This window comes from Leptonotus elevatus, chromosome 9, assembly GCF_054856555.1.
Source record: "Leptonotus elevatus isolate MCC_2025b chromosome 9, RoL_Lele_1.0, whole genome shotgun sequence".
Lineage (NCBI taxonomy): Eukaryota > Metazoa > Chordata > Actinopteri > Syngnathiformes > Syngnathidae > Leptonotus > Leptonotus elevatus.
Genome location: NC_141247.1, coordinates 9,175,598 through 9,190,465, shown reverse-complemented (window position 1 = coordinate 9,190,465; position 14,868 = coordinate 9,175,598). Strand labels below are relative to the sequence as shown.

At 37.0% G+C, this 14,868-nt stretch overlaps 1 protein-coding gene across 1 annotated transcript in view; it reads right to left on the bottom strand.

The window, feature by feature from the left end:
* The window catches only part of aff2 (AF4/FMR2 family, member 2), a 142,194-nt gene that overhangs the window by 24,587 nt on the left and 102,739 nt on the right, over positions 1-14,868 (bottom strand). Inside the window, exon 10 of the mRNA XM_086085697.1 lies at positions 13,468-13,505. Within this exon, the coding sequence (XP_085941823.1) occupies positions 13,468-13,505 (38 nt within the window). The remainder of the gene's footprint in view (positions 1-13,467; positions 13,506-14,868) is intronic.

Genomic DNA, 14,868 nt, shown 5'->3' with positions numbered 1-14,868 from the left:
ACTATAAAAATTTGCCCATTTGGTAGTGAGATAAATAATTTGAGAATTTTTACATATTTAGTATACTGTTTGGAAAATATGTTGTATGTTGACCACCTCTTAATATATGAAGACATTCACTAAGAATTAACCAACACATGACCATTTCATTCAAACTTATTTGAAATAGTAGTTGTTAAAAACAAAAAAGTATTCTACTTAATAAAGATGAACTGTCCCTGTAAAAAATTTCTGACATTAGATTAATTGCCCCGGAGAAAGGGGTTCACTTTGGACTGGTTGCCAGATAAAGGCAACACAACTAGTATAGTTAGTTATAGTCAGGAGACGTAAACATGTGGCACAGCCTTGACATTACAAACAACAATACATTGATTCAAAATTGAACAAGAAGAAAATTGGTTAAAGAGGCCGCCAAGAGGCCAGTGGCAAAATGAAAAACTGATTGTAGATGTGACAAGTTATGGTTGTGTACAAAAATGTGACAGAAATCTCGCATATGGTTGATACAGTATTTCAGACGAGCCATGATTTAACGTTTGGCAATACTTTCAAAATGTATGTTCAGCATATGTCTGTCACCTCATTAGTGCAGTTGTTAATAAGAAAATGTGTGTGTGTGTGCGTGGTAACTAACATTTTAATTGAATTTGTTAATATGGACTATTTTGCCTCTATTTGTTGAGTTCATGGCTTGAAAAGCTGACATAAAGATGTTTAGCAAATGAAATGTGGAGTTAACTGGAATGAGATATCTTCCCTCAATATCAATATCAACGTGACATACTTGAGGGACCACATCAGAACGTGACGGACTGGGAGGGAATGAACTGGCATTCATGTTCATCCATTGTGTTCAGCAGCCCCTCCTCCCCATAGCCCGTCACGGACACCGTGACAGACCGTGAGCAAACTTAGTATGACCTGATTATGTTGAGAAAAAAAAAAAAGGGAAAAAAAAAACGATGGCGTATTATGTTTCAGGCAAACGGAGCTGCCGTGGCTGTTGGGCACAAAGTGTAAATGTTGCCTAAACACCACAAACTGTGTACAGTGTGGATTACGAGAACAAGAGTGATATTAATTCAATATGAATGGGGATATATACAATTGTGCTCATAAGTTTACATACCTACTTATGAGCACAGCTGTATGTCTCCCAAGTGGTGAATGCTGATGTATACAGTTGTGTAAATGTACATACCGGTACTCACTTATGAGCACAGCTGTATGTCTGTGAACTAGTGGTGAATGTTGACATATACAATTGTGCACATAAGTTTACATACCAACCTAGGAACACAACCGTATGCCTGCCAACTAGTGGTGAATAGTGATGTATACAGTACATCTTTTTTGTCATGACATTTTTTTTCCGACAAAAATGAAACGAAAACTAAAATAGCAGTCATTCATTGAGACGATGACGATATCTAAAATTGACTGACAATTTCGTCAATGACTAAAATTGAAAACAACACAGTTAAGTGATCGTTGTTCGCATCAACTTCCGGTGTCACAGCGTCTGAACAATGCCGCGGGCGGAAAACAAAAGCCACTGTATCGTACTGAGATGCTCTTACTGTGTTTTAAACTTTATTAAAACAGCCTTACCTTTCATTTCATTCGTTTGCCTGCAACATGGAACTAAAACAGAAGTGGATTCGAGCGATTCAGCTTGGATTAAAGACCACATTTTATTATCAGGAACGGGCAGCACGCAGGTCTAGCATAGCATAATAGCATTTCACCTCAGAGGATTTCGTGTTGGGGCTAAAGTGTCAGATGCCCGAAACCCGAGGCTGTTCTAAGACTTTTCCCTTGGATTAACTTTACGCCGCATCCTACGAGGGAATCTATGTTTTTAATCACCGGAAAGTTGGTCAGTACATACTGGGATCACGGCACATGTACAAAAACACAAACACACATCACACGTTGCCATCAGCATCATTGAAAACAGACTATATTACTTATATAAGGCCGTCTATATCCTTACGAAGAATTAGTGCAACATACCTTCGTACCTTATGAGAGATTGTGTGGGCGTATGTAGCTTAATTTCAGAAAACGGCCAATTGTAAACAAAGCGATCATTTTACTATTTTAACAGACTGATGTAGGCCTAAGTTAGAGTCGTGTGCGCAGTTCAACCTCTGAAAATATAAAAACAATCGCCACAGTATTTTGGATTGGCACTTAGCCTTCCTACCCATAGACGTGCACTATAAGAAATTTTAACATGTTAACTACTACCAAATCAATCGCCACCAAAATTGACATGCATCTCTAATTTAGATCTACATCAATCTCTTAAAATAGCAACGCTGCCATAGACATACTTTTGTTACTTTATGTTTAGGGGCTTCAAAACGGAAAAAAAAAATCTTGGAAAAATTTCACTGGGAAAAAAAAATATGGCTGGTGGAAATTGTGCTTAATTTAGAGCCATGCCACTCAGAAATTGTTCCCGGACTTTATTTAATGTTCAAAAATGTTTGCATTCATTGTACAGCTGTAAAATTATTATTTTTTTTTTTATTATTTAAGTGAAAACTAAGTTTTAAGATGGCATATTATTGTCAGTTCAACATGTTTCATTGTAACAAGGTTTACTAAAGACACCGTTGTGTTAAATGTGTCTTGCGTGTTAAACTACAGTTACACAAAGGTGTGTTATAATTTTCTGTATAAAAGTTGAAAACGTCGACTAAATTGTCAATTTAGGTCAAATCGCTCTTTATTTCGTTGACTAAAAATGGACTAAAACTAAAATACAATAAGATGACTAAATTATGACTCAAACTTTAATTTAAGTCAAAAGACTATAAATTAAACTAAATTTTAATTTCTTGTCATAATTAACACTGCTGCCAACTAGTGGTGAATGGTGATGTACAGTTGACTTTTTTTTTCTAATTAGCAGAAAATATAACCCTCTCTGTCAAGTAACATGAATTTGGCTTTTCATATTAGTATCCTTTGAGTTCGTCCCATTTCTAATTTCATCAAGTAGAAAAGAACAAGCAGTATGAGACGTGATCCACCAATATTAAGCATTAATAGAAAATATAATCACATATCCAGTGATAATTGCTGAAATGCAGTCTTTTGAACCATTTCAATTATCTCTTTCTAGTGCTTTTGCTACTTCATCTGTCCTTCCACAACCCTTTGAAATGGTCTCCTAGAGGCAACACAACCGCTGACACAACTTGAGAACACACGGACACACACGCGCGCAGATATAGCTAACGTGTGTAGCGCGTGCGTCTGAGTGTGTACGTGCAATTTCAGTCCAAGGCTGCCGTCACAGCAGGCACCAATCTGTGTGAGCAGTCAAGCAGCAAATCCATCAACTGTTCCTCGGGCAACACACACGCGCGCACGCACGCACGCACGCACGCACGCACGAGGCGCGCACACACATATTTATATGCACGCACACAGGAATTGTGATTCCTTCTATCATTTCTCATCTCTTCTCGTCTTCTCTCGCTCCTGCCTTTCTCTTTCAATTTTAATACGTTTTCTTCTCAGTTTTCACTATTAGTGTCGCATGGTGTTTAACTCCTCCTGCACGGGTGTGTTGTTCTCAGCTGATGAATTAAACTCCAACATTTTCTTATTTTAGTTTTGTTCCAAGCTCAGCATAGTGACATGAATTGGGATTTATTTTCTACGTAATAGCTTAAAAATGTTGAATAGCTGAAATAAGATCATCTATTTATTCACATCAGTTTATATTTGGCTCCTGTATTGATATAGTCAAAAATTAACACATGGGATTTCAACGTAGGCCCTTTCTTATTCGTTTAATGTTTATTTGAGAGTCAAGATCTATTTCCATTTGTTTTTAGATTGCCACACGTAGCTGAGTGAGGAGCCATACCTCATTTAAAATGTTCTTTGGGTGTCAATGTCTATTTTCCATTTTGGTAAGTTACAACAAGCAGTAAATTCTGTATACTGGATGCTGATCCATTTAGTTTTTGTATAAATAGCATCATGTGAAGTCAAAGGAAGGGTGTTTGCTGCTCAATGAGACATTCAGTCGAGCACTCTGCAGCCTATTTTATTCTGGCACCATAAACAAGAGTGTTGCAGGAACAAGATGAAAGGAGCTGAATACATGTGTGAAAGTATTACATCTGGCCCGCTTCCCTCCACTCTCCTCAGGAATCAGGCAGGCATCAGCCGTCAAACATAATTTAGCACCGTTGTCTGTGCCAAATTGAAATGCGGCACCAGCTGGTGCAATCTGACAGGCAAGCATTTCACTGGACACCTTAAATACATCTCCATGATGTCAGGTCTTAAATGAAGATACACTCTTCAGTTCATCCAGGGGCGAATTGGAGCACTTTGCAGCATTGTGTCCTATTTTATGATGGACTCATTTGATGGGCATTTTTAAAATTTCTATATGTGAATCACTGATGTAGTCCTTGAAGCGGCTTACACGCATATTGATTTTTCAAATATTAAAAAGTGGACTCACACATGACTGGGAAAAAAATTGGCAAGTGTGTGCTAGCTACTTTTATGGCATGCGGGGGCCAACATAGCAAATCAACCACATAAAGATATGTCACATCTTCCAAACCAGATGTCTGTTGTAGTACCGAGACTGACCAGTGATGGCGCCACAGGGCATTCAAACGGCCATAAATATGCAAACAAGAAGAAGGATAGTAGAAGGTGGGCTATCAGGTAACAACCACAGATTTGCATGGTAATTATTAAAACATTATGATTAATATTTTCGATTGTCAGCCCCAGTGGTTTTTCCAAGCATAAAAAACACTCTTACCCACAACACAGGATAATCAGTCAGGGTAATCTTTCAATCGGTGCTTTGTGGAATGTGAGTATCCTGCTTTATCAGCAAGGAACCATATTTTAATTGGCGACATTAACTTGAGTTAAAATAGACATCACATGCTCTATTATTCAATAGTGGAACTTGGGACTTCCAGCAATTAGCAAAGAAAGGTTATAACGGTAGCACATATTAACTCATTCTCTGCCATTGATGGCTATAAACGTCAAAAATTCATTTTAACAATTTCTATTAGTTTAACATTTTTTTCCACTTTTGTTGAAAATCTAGATTTTTTTGATTGTACATTTAGTTTTGTACATAAAATTTGTGATTAATCGCGAGTTAACTAGTGAAGTCATGCGATTAATTACGATTAAAAACTTTAATCGCCTGACGCCCCAATTTTTTTATAATATTTTCTTTTTTTTCTTTTTAATTCATTCACTGATATTGACGGCTATAAACGTCAAAAAATCATTTGAACTATTTCTTTTAATTTAAGTTTTTTTCCCCACTTTTGTTAACAAGAGTATGAAAACCTAGAATTTTTTTTATTGTACATTTTGAACATATAGAATTTGTGATTAATCATGAGTTAACTCGTGAAGTCATGTGATTAATTACAATAAAAAAAATTAATCGCCTCTTGCCCCTAATTTTTAATAATCTTTTTTTTTAAATGAATTTATGGCAGTGAATGAGTTAATATTGGAAATATTATGATAAAAGTAATGAATGGATAATATTTATTGGCATACATCTAATGCAAATAATACCTATGTGTTGAGTGTGAATGGTTGCTTGATTAATCCTTTGCCTCTCACCCAACGTAAATAAGCTCCAATTCACCCATGATGTAATGAGGTAAAGCAGTACAGAAATGACACATTAAAGCAATGTCATTGAAGTATCAGAGGATTTACAGCCAATCAGATTACATTCACGGTATCTGGAGATTGCTATGATGTGCCGTTATGCATTAACTACGACTATTGATGTCTTTCTTGCATCTCTCTGCATTCATGGGTAATTTAGAGGCGCATGATGTACTATGATCTGTGTGTAAGAAATTCCCTGAATAAAATAAGACAACATTTCTTCTTCAGTGTTTCAAACGAGATTCTTTTTCCCTTATCAGTAAAAAATGATTTACAACACAAAACTCTCTGTCTCTGCCTTTTGTGTTGCAGAAGAAAATAATATATATAACCTTTGTCAGATTTTCAGAGTGCAGCCAAGCCTTTGGTATGCGCCTGTTGGTTTGTATGATAAAATCATCCTCAACAGGGGAAATGAAAGCCTCACAGCCTTGACAAAGTGAGCCGTTGGCTTGATATGCCCAATGGGCCTCGCAAGAACCCCGTGATCCTCAAAGGCGGCCGTTAAACGACTGATAGCGCCGCAGATAAGAGGCTGAAACTTACAAAGATATACTGTACTTGTGGTCATATTAATTGTGTGTGGGGGGCTGACATGATAAAATGGCCTGTTTAAAAATATTTTCATGACATGACTAGAAACTGAGCTACGAATAGATAAATGCAGAATGGCGCTTTTGTTTTAAAATTGTTGTGTGTAGTGTGGGAGTAGCTAAAGATTCCGAGAAGGCAAGTAATTAAAAATGAACCTAAAACAAATTGCTGATTTGCATTAATTAATAAGAACAATTTAACTCTTGGCAAAGTATCTGCAATTAATGCAAAATGTGATTACAATGCAACCACTCATTTCAATTCCTGATGTGTTTTCAAATCATTCCTGCACTTTACGCTCTGCCCCATTTCAATAGCCTTCATGTAGTCTTAATTAATTTCAGAGGAATTGACATCGGTTGTCTTGAATTCACACACCATAAAGTTTATGTGATTAAATGTCGATGACTTCAAAAGGGACATTCTTGCAATTTTGAGATGGGAATATAAACAATGTTGATGTATATGATAACTCATATGTTAAAGTATATAGTCATAAACATTCTGGATTTCCTTTTGAAGCTCTATTCTGTCAGGCTTGTTATGTTTGTTAAGGCTGAATGTTGAAGGTGTTTAGCTTTCAATTGAACTTTTTTGGCAGCTATTTTTCCCCTAATATAGTAGTCATATTAGCTTACAACCATGTACTATGCCAGTTTACACATATGTATGTTCAATGTTTTGTTTGACATATTTTATTTTCATATTCATGAATGAAATACACTAACGTCCACCCCACATATCAGCATAGCACAGAACAATTACCTTACATCACCTGCACCACAACTTAGTCTTGGTTTCACCAGGTCTACAATATAGTCTACTTTTTATATATATATATCCATCCATCCATCCATTTTCTGTACCGCTTGTCCTCACAAGGGTCGCGGGGTTGCTGGAGCCTATCCCAGCTGGCTTCGGGCAGTAGGCGGGGTACACCCTGAACTGGTTGCCAGCCAATTGCAGGGCACACAGTGACGAACAACCATACTCACAATCACACCTATGGACAATTTGGAGTGTCCAATTCACCTGCCATGCATGTTTTTGGAATGTGGGAGGAAACCGGAGTACCCGGAGAAAACCCACGCAAGCACGGGGAGAACATGCAAACTCCACCCAGGAAGGCCGAAGCCCGGACTTGATCTCACAACCTTTGCACTGGGAGGCGGACGTGCTAACCAGTCAGCCACCGTGCCGCCCCATATATATATATACATATATATATATATCTGGGAGGCGGACGTGCTAACCAGTCAGCCACCGTGCCGCCCCATATATATATATACATATATATATATATATATATATATATGTATATATATATATATATATATATATATATATATATATATATATATATATATATATATATATATATATATATATGTATATATATATATATATATATATATATATATACATATATATATATATATATATATATATACATATATATATATATATATATATACATATATATATATATATATATGTATGTGTGTGTGTGTGTGTGTGTGTGTGTGTGTGTGTGTAAAGGAAATCAAGATGTCCCAGTTTTTACACCAGACATACAGATGTTTACATTATGTCAACGATATAAGTAATCACTTTCCTCCATGTGTTTATGCGAAATGACAGACACAATTTTACATACATTGACAAGAATGGACTGAAGAATAATTTAAGGAACCTATAATGTCCTAATAATTATGAATAGTAAATCAATATTTTTTTTCCACAGATCTTGGCAAGGATATAAAGCATGTTGATGGACTGCATTTTAAAATCTTTTTACATCCCAACTGTTGAATTCCAAACAAATAGCTACCTGTAGTGACTCTTTCAGGAAATGATTCAAGCCTCCAGGCTACTTGTGTGTTACAGTGCATGATTGTGTTTGCCTTGTGTCAATTAACGAGCAGGAATAGAAGCAACAAAAGAGCGTCAACAGCCAATCGTTTTCTTCCTTCCGCCAATCGCCTCTGCAATAGACTAAATCGATTAGCTTCTGACATCAATGAACTGAGTAGCTTAGAGTCGAACGGACCTTGGATCCGATAAACAGCAAGATGCAGCAGAGTGTGACACGGGAGGATACAGTTCACAACAAGAGTTGAAGTCAGAGGTAAATATAGTCTCTCAAATTGGCCAAAGAGCTGTGTGAAAGCAGAAGAGTCACGGTGGTATTTTGGGACGTTTGAGTGAAGATGTGGACGCCATCTGGACTCAGTTCATCGGTCATCAAATCATCTTCCACTTGGCAGAACTTCACCCTGCACAGCTGGCTCGACAATCTTCCTCTCTGTCTCTCTTTAAATCACCCTCACACACTTGTGCATATCATGTGTGTTTTAGCCACCATTTGAGATTCAAGCAGATTAAACGAGCCAGTACTATCTTTTAATGCATATTTGCTCAATCATCAAATATTGTCATTTTTCATATCAATGAGCTACTTGCAATACTGTAAACATACATAAACTAGTTCACATTATAGTTTATGTGTTGAATTATTATTTTTTGTGTCTGTGCCTGGATCGATATTGTAGGAAAAGCTGTAATACATTTCCATTTGTACATACGGTTTGTAGTGCAATTCACCCTGGTAGCACAAGTGTGTGCATATGTGTCATATCACACTTGATACACTTGACTGACATGATTAGTAGCACCACTTTGACCCCTCTGCCAAAATACTACCAATAAACATGAGGGTGTTCATATAAAAGAGGAAAGAACCAAATTTAGATATAGATTATAGACTATAAGGGTTTATTTAAAATGTTTCACTCCACCCATGTCCTATACCACCTACTGATAACCAGAAGGAAGGAATGTAAACCACACAATTAGTGGGAAACGGTGCGGGGGGATCTTGTACAATATAGTTGAGCTGTATCAAATTGTCTACGTTTACAAAGGTAATAATGTTAGGTTTTGATTTGGGCTGTGCACAAATCGTTGACTTGAATTGAGATTCGGCGTTAAAAACGAATGTTGAATCAGAATTTTCAAGGAAGTGCACAAAATCGTGTGATGCGCGCTCTTCGAGAGCTGACACCTGGAAGTAGTTACGAGAATGTTTAGCTGGCATTATCAAGCATTGAGTCAACAAAGCCCATCTAGGAAATGTATCAATGCCTTTGTCGTTACCTCACTGTTGGCCTCTGACCTAGTACGAACTAGCTTGCAAACTTGGATGCTGGATAAAAGAGACGAACAGTCCTAGGCTAGCTTAGCGCTAGCTAGCTATTAGCACAACAGATACAACACGCAATGTAAATTTATCAAAAGCGAAAAAACACCCTGGATTCTGCTGTTGCCAGTGTATAATGAGGGATTATGGAGGTAAAAGTAAGTTATTTTTAACTTAAAAGCAAAGTTGACGCGGCAGCATTAGCGTGGCGGCCTTAGTCTTGGTACACTCTGTTATGTTTTCAAAAGAGTGAATACAGGGAGTCTTCAAGTTACGGCAGAGTTCCGTTCCTACGCTGGCGATGCAACCCGCATTTTCACTGAAGTCGGATTTCACCATTAAAATCGATATTTACATTAAAATACTTTGTACATTAATTTTATAAAACATATTTGTGCCAACCGGAAGAGCCAGAACCAATATTTTGTGTTTCCACATGGACGTCCATTGCTGACGGACGGCAGAGCGGAGCTAATTCAAACTTAAACATGGAAATGTGACAGGCCTGATGGCGAGTCCAACCTGCTCGATGGACGTCCGTTGCTGGAGGTTAACAACAACACAAATTTAAATAACTTTAAAATGGTGTGATTACTGTAGGAAATGAATGAAAAAGAAGGTGCTACGGACGAGTCACGGGCGCCGCAAAGTCGAAATGACGTAGGTCGCGTACATCGTAACTTGAGAACTCCCTGTATGAGGCTTGGAAAAGCTCTTTGGACAACACATGGTGTAGATAAAGTGCTATGTGAGAGCACTCCATTATGATCAAATTCGATTTTTAATGTTTTGGACTATGACATGTTTTTCAGCAAAAGTACAATTAGTAGTCCATGCGAATGGATTCGGGGTTTGGTGGTTAAATGGTAAACAAATATGCAAATACGGATTTGTCATATAATGGTTATCTCAATATGAGCCCAAAATCTCTCAGCAGTAGTACACTTCAACATCACCACCACTACACACTTGTGAAGGGTTGCAGCAAAAATAATCACTATATTAAAAAAAAAAAAATTATATATATATATATATATATAAAAAATAAAATAAAAATTGCTAAACACTACCTTCGCATTTGATAATGACATGTTGAAGTCTTAATGATTTGAATGTGAGATCTTGTGAGGAGCGCTGATGTGAGATCAAGTACAACACTGGTTCAAATTAACAATTTTATGAGACTTCAGTCATATTTTTTATGATAATTTGTGTCAAATTCCAAATTGAACATTCACATGAAAGGGTTACTCGTGATTTTTCTTCTTGCTACATTTATTCATTCTACTTTACACTTTGACTAAATGTGCTTCATTACTTGCACTAGTACAAGATGAATTATAAGACTCAATTGTGACATCATGAAACAAATATGATGGAATAATATGAGAAGCAGAACGTTTTTTTTAACTACTGAAAGAAGACACGGTAAAACTGTTTAATGTGCACTGTGACGTGATGTCTGGAATGGGTGATGGTCTTGTGCATTGCACTAGTAGAAAAAACAAAACAATTAGGAGTTAAGTTGTCAGAGCAAGATTAAAACAATAGCTGTATAGGCAGTATACATCTGTATATTTAGACATATTTTGTGTGTGTGTGTGTGCGCGTGCGTGCAAGTGTGTGAGTGTTTCTATCGGATATAGCCCATGGATCGCTTGTAGCAACTTCAGTTGCGGCATCCCTGTGGATACATGTCTGTGTGTGTGCCCGCTCTGCTCGGGCTCATTAGCAGCAGCAAAAGTAACACATGGCCTGGGGCACACACAGAAACATGGCACATTCTCTTTCTACCACACACACTTACACACACACACATGCAGACGTGCACACACATTCACACACACGCAGACTGAGAACACAAGGCTAATTTGTGAAATGTTTTGACATTCTTATGCACCAGTTGGAGCTTGACTTTTTAATGACAGGCAGAATGCATTTCTCTAAGCACATTAATATCTCGTGTAATTTATAATATATGAAATAATTTTTTAATCAATGTTGTGTGATGTACCAAAGTGTACACAACATTCTCATCAGACAAAAGCTAATGTCAATCTGCAGATTGGTGTTACAGAACAGCGTTAGTGCTAATAATTACATTAGCTTTAATGTAAGTTATTTTGTTAACAGCTATTAGTACGATATCATCAATCAAGGGTATACATTTTTTTTAATTTTTATTATTATTATTTAAAACATTTTTTTTTTTTAAGGGTATAATTTTGTAATAGCAAGAACGCACAGACACTTCCTTCCAAAAGTATTGGAATATTAAGGCAAATAATTTTTTACTGTAGACTGACAACATTTGGGTTTGACATGAAGATGAGTATTAATATGTGACAAAACATCAACATTTTTAACAATTTTAATTCCCGGAATTTATGTCTGTATCATTCACAGATTCAAAGACAGCATTATTTGTAACAAATCACCAAATTAGTGTAAGTTTTGGAACAGATAAGAAACAAGATTGTTTGGAGAGAAGAAGCGAAAAGGAGTATAAAGTTTAGTTGCAAATGCTTTGCTGCATCAAGCCTGTGACCCACTGACATCACCAAGCCTTTGTATTTGTCTTTTGGGATGCTTTTCCAGGCTTTTACTGCAAACACAAAAATGTAATCTCTACAACAGGGGTCATCAAACTGGTGCCCATGGACCACCTAGGTAGCCTACAGGCGTGTTCTAAAAATAGCTCAGAAGTGATGATTTCCTAGGAATGTTGCAAAAATGATCATTTAAAAATGTAAACACTTTAGTGATTTATTGAAAAACATGTGAATTTGCTGTCATTCTTGCTAATGCGTTTTCCAGTGTGCAGACGTTACATTATAGTACCTTCACTCCTACCCTCAGGAGATTATTGCTTGATGTCACTAACAGTTTATTTGATTGTCTTTCTTCACAACGCTGAACGTTTCTGTCTCAACTGTTGCTGTTTTCGCTGTTCTACCCTTTCAACCTCTGTAAACCAGTTGTCTGTGGCCAGAGTTTGTAGTAACTCTGATCCATCTTCACTCAGCTTTACAATCGCTTGTTTAGAAAGTACATGGACGTGTAGAACTGTCAATGTGGAGTATGTTGTTCAGATCTACTGCAAAGTTATTTGAACGTATTGATAAAGTTGTTTGAGTATATTGGTAAAATGAAGGCCAAATGCTAAAAACAACTTGTTTTTGTTGTAATGCAACTATGAGTTATTTTCCCATAATACTACAATTACGCATGCACAAGTTTGTAGCATTTAGCCTACATTTTGCCAATACGTTCGAACAACTTTACCAATATGTTTGAATGAATTTATTTCCCCAAGTAACAGTACATTTACTTGAGTATAGTTTTTGGCTACTTTGCCTAAAAAGATGCATTGAGATATTTTGGTTAAAATGGTTTCCTGCTGGTTTGGGACTTTAAATCACATATAATTTATGTATATATGTGTGTGTATTTAGTTAGTTAGTTAGTTAGTTAGCGGTATTATATTATTATATCCCAAAATTACACCAATGATTTCCCTGCTATTGTGGATACAGTAGGCGGCGCATGTGCTTAACATAAACGATTTGATCTTCAAGTTACTGTGACTAGGGATTGAATTTGAGCGGACTGCGTGCTCATTTCAAGTGTTCATTTTTGTCGGAGGGGTTCAGATAATCAAGGTGACAAACATCCGAACAGCAACATAAACAGAAACTAATGGGCTACATGCAGACAGATGTGCAGTGGTTTATGCATGAACCAACAAATAGTGGCACCTGCTGCCTTGTGAGGAATGTTTGTGTTGGTGCAAACTGGGGAGGGAAGTTCACAGAGCACACGGCATTGCAGATGTTTCAGATAATTACAGCCACAGTGCTTCCAGATTGCCTGATGGGGATTATGTTCACAATAACCTTGAAACACTCCTACTTCTAAAAAGTGCATGCGACAAGAGCAACTTTACTGAACAACAGAAGTGTGTGTCTTACCTCAGGGCTGTCGCTCGGGCTTTGGGCTTGTCGGATACCTGTCAACAAACGCAGACATGTATGTTCAAATCTTCTGCTTGTTAGTGCCATGTCAATATTAGCATGTATAGAGTTGCCCAAATGTGGAATGACATAGTATATATGTCGTTTATGACAATTACATTGAAGTGATTTGCAAAAAATACATTGTTTATGACCAATTATAAATGAATAATATTTACATATAACTGTCAAATACTTGCTTTTTAAATATGAATACACTCAGTTTTACTAAGTGTATGCAATCAAGTGAATTCATACTATTAATGATACAGTAAACATACTTTGAGTGGAACGCTTTTTCCTTCATTATGACACATCATCATTATCAGTCCATTTTATACATGGCTACTTCAGTTACAATAAGAAAACAAAAAAATAGTTAATTCAGTTTTACAATTTATTCATCTTCATCTGCTAATTAAAATAGATTCATATTTAGCTCCTTTTCTGTCTCTCAAGGAATGAGGTGATTAACGGCACCAGTGGTTTTGTGGTTCTGATAGTTTGAAGTTGAGCTACAGTCTTGAATAATAAACCTTGTCAGCTCTTTGGCTCAGGGAGATTTGCAGGGTTCATGAAGAGGATCTGTGTGGGAATATATCCCGCAGGGGTTGAAAGAACAACACGGGCTGCAATTATTCACTTAATCCTCAAAACATGGCTGTGGCATGGATGGCAAGTCGGTCTACTGTTGATATTTGCTCTCAAGTTCGGATATGCTTCATTGCCGATTGGACTCAAAATCGCAATCTGATATGTATTGGCTGTCTGCCAAGTCAACCGCAGTATAAATGCAAAATGTATATCTGATACACAACCAACAATGTGAGCTTAATGTTATATAAATACTTTACATCGATTACTGAGGTATACACAGCACATGCCTACCTAAAACAACACAAAAAACCTCGATTATAAATCTAAATTACAGCAGATTGTTTCAAGTGTTCCGTCAGTATTGTAAACATATCGAATAAGTAACTTGAAATGCACACGAAAATAGTGCATATTGGCATTAAAGCTAGTGTTGTTCCGATACCGTTTTCTTTTTACCCCTGATACCGATTCCGATACCCAGCTTTGCAGTATCGGCCGACGCCAATACCATACCATTTTTTTTCTCAACATGAAAAAGCTGTCCTGCCATTGGTTCAGAGCATTCAAGGGCCAATAGGATATCCTAGCTCGGCATGCAGTGAACATGTCACACATCAGCGAATGTTGTGCATGAGCAAGACATAAGATGCTGCATCCAAAATCCTATATTAGCGTCAGAATTAATGATATCGGCATGTTACTTGTTAGTACTCACCGATGCCGATACCGCTGTTTTAATGCAGTATCGGGGCCTCTGCCGAT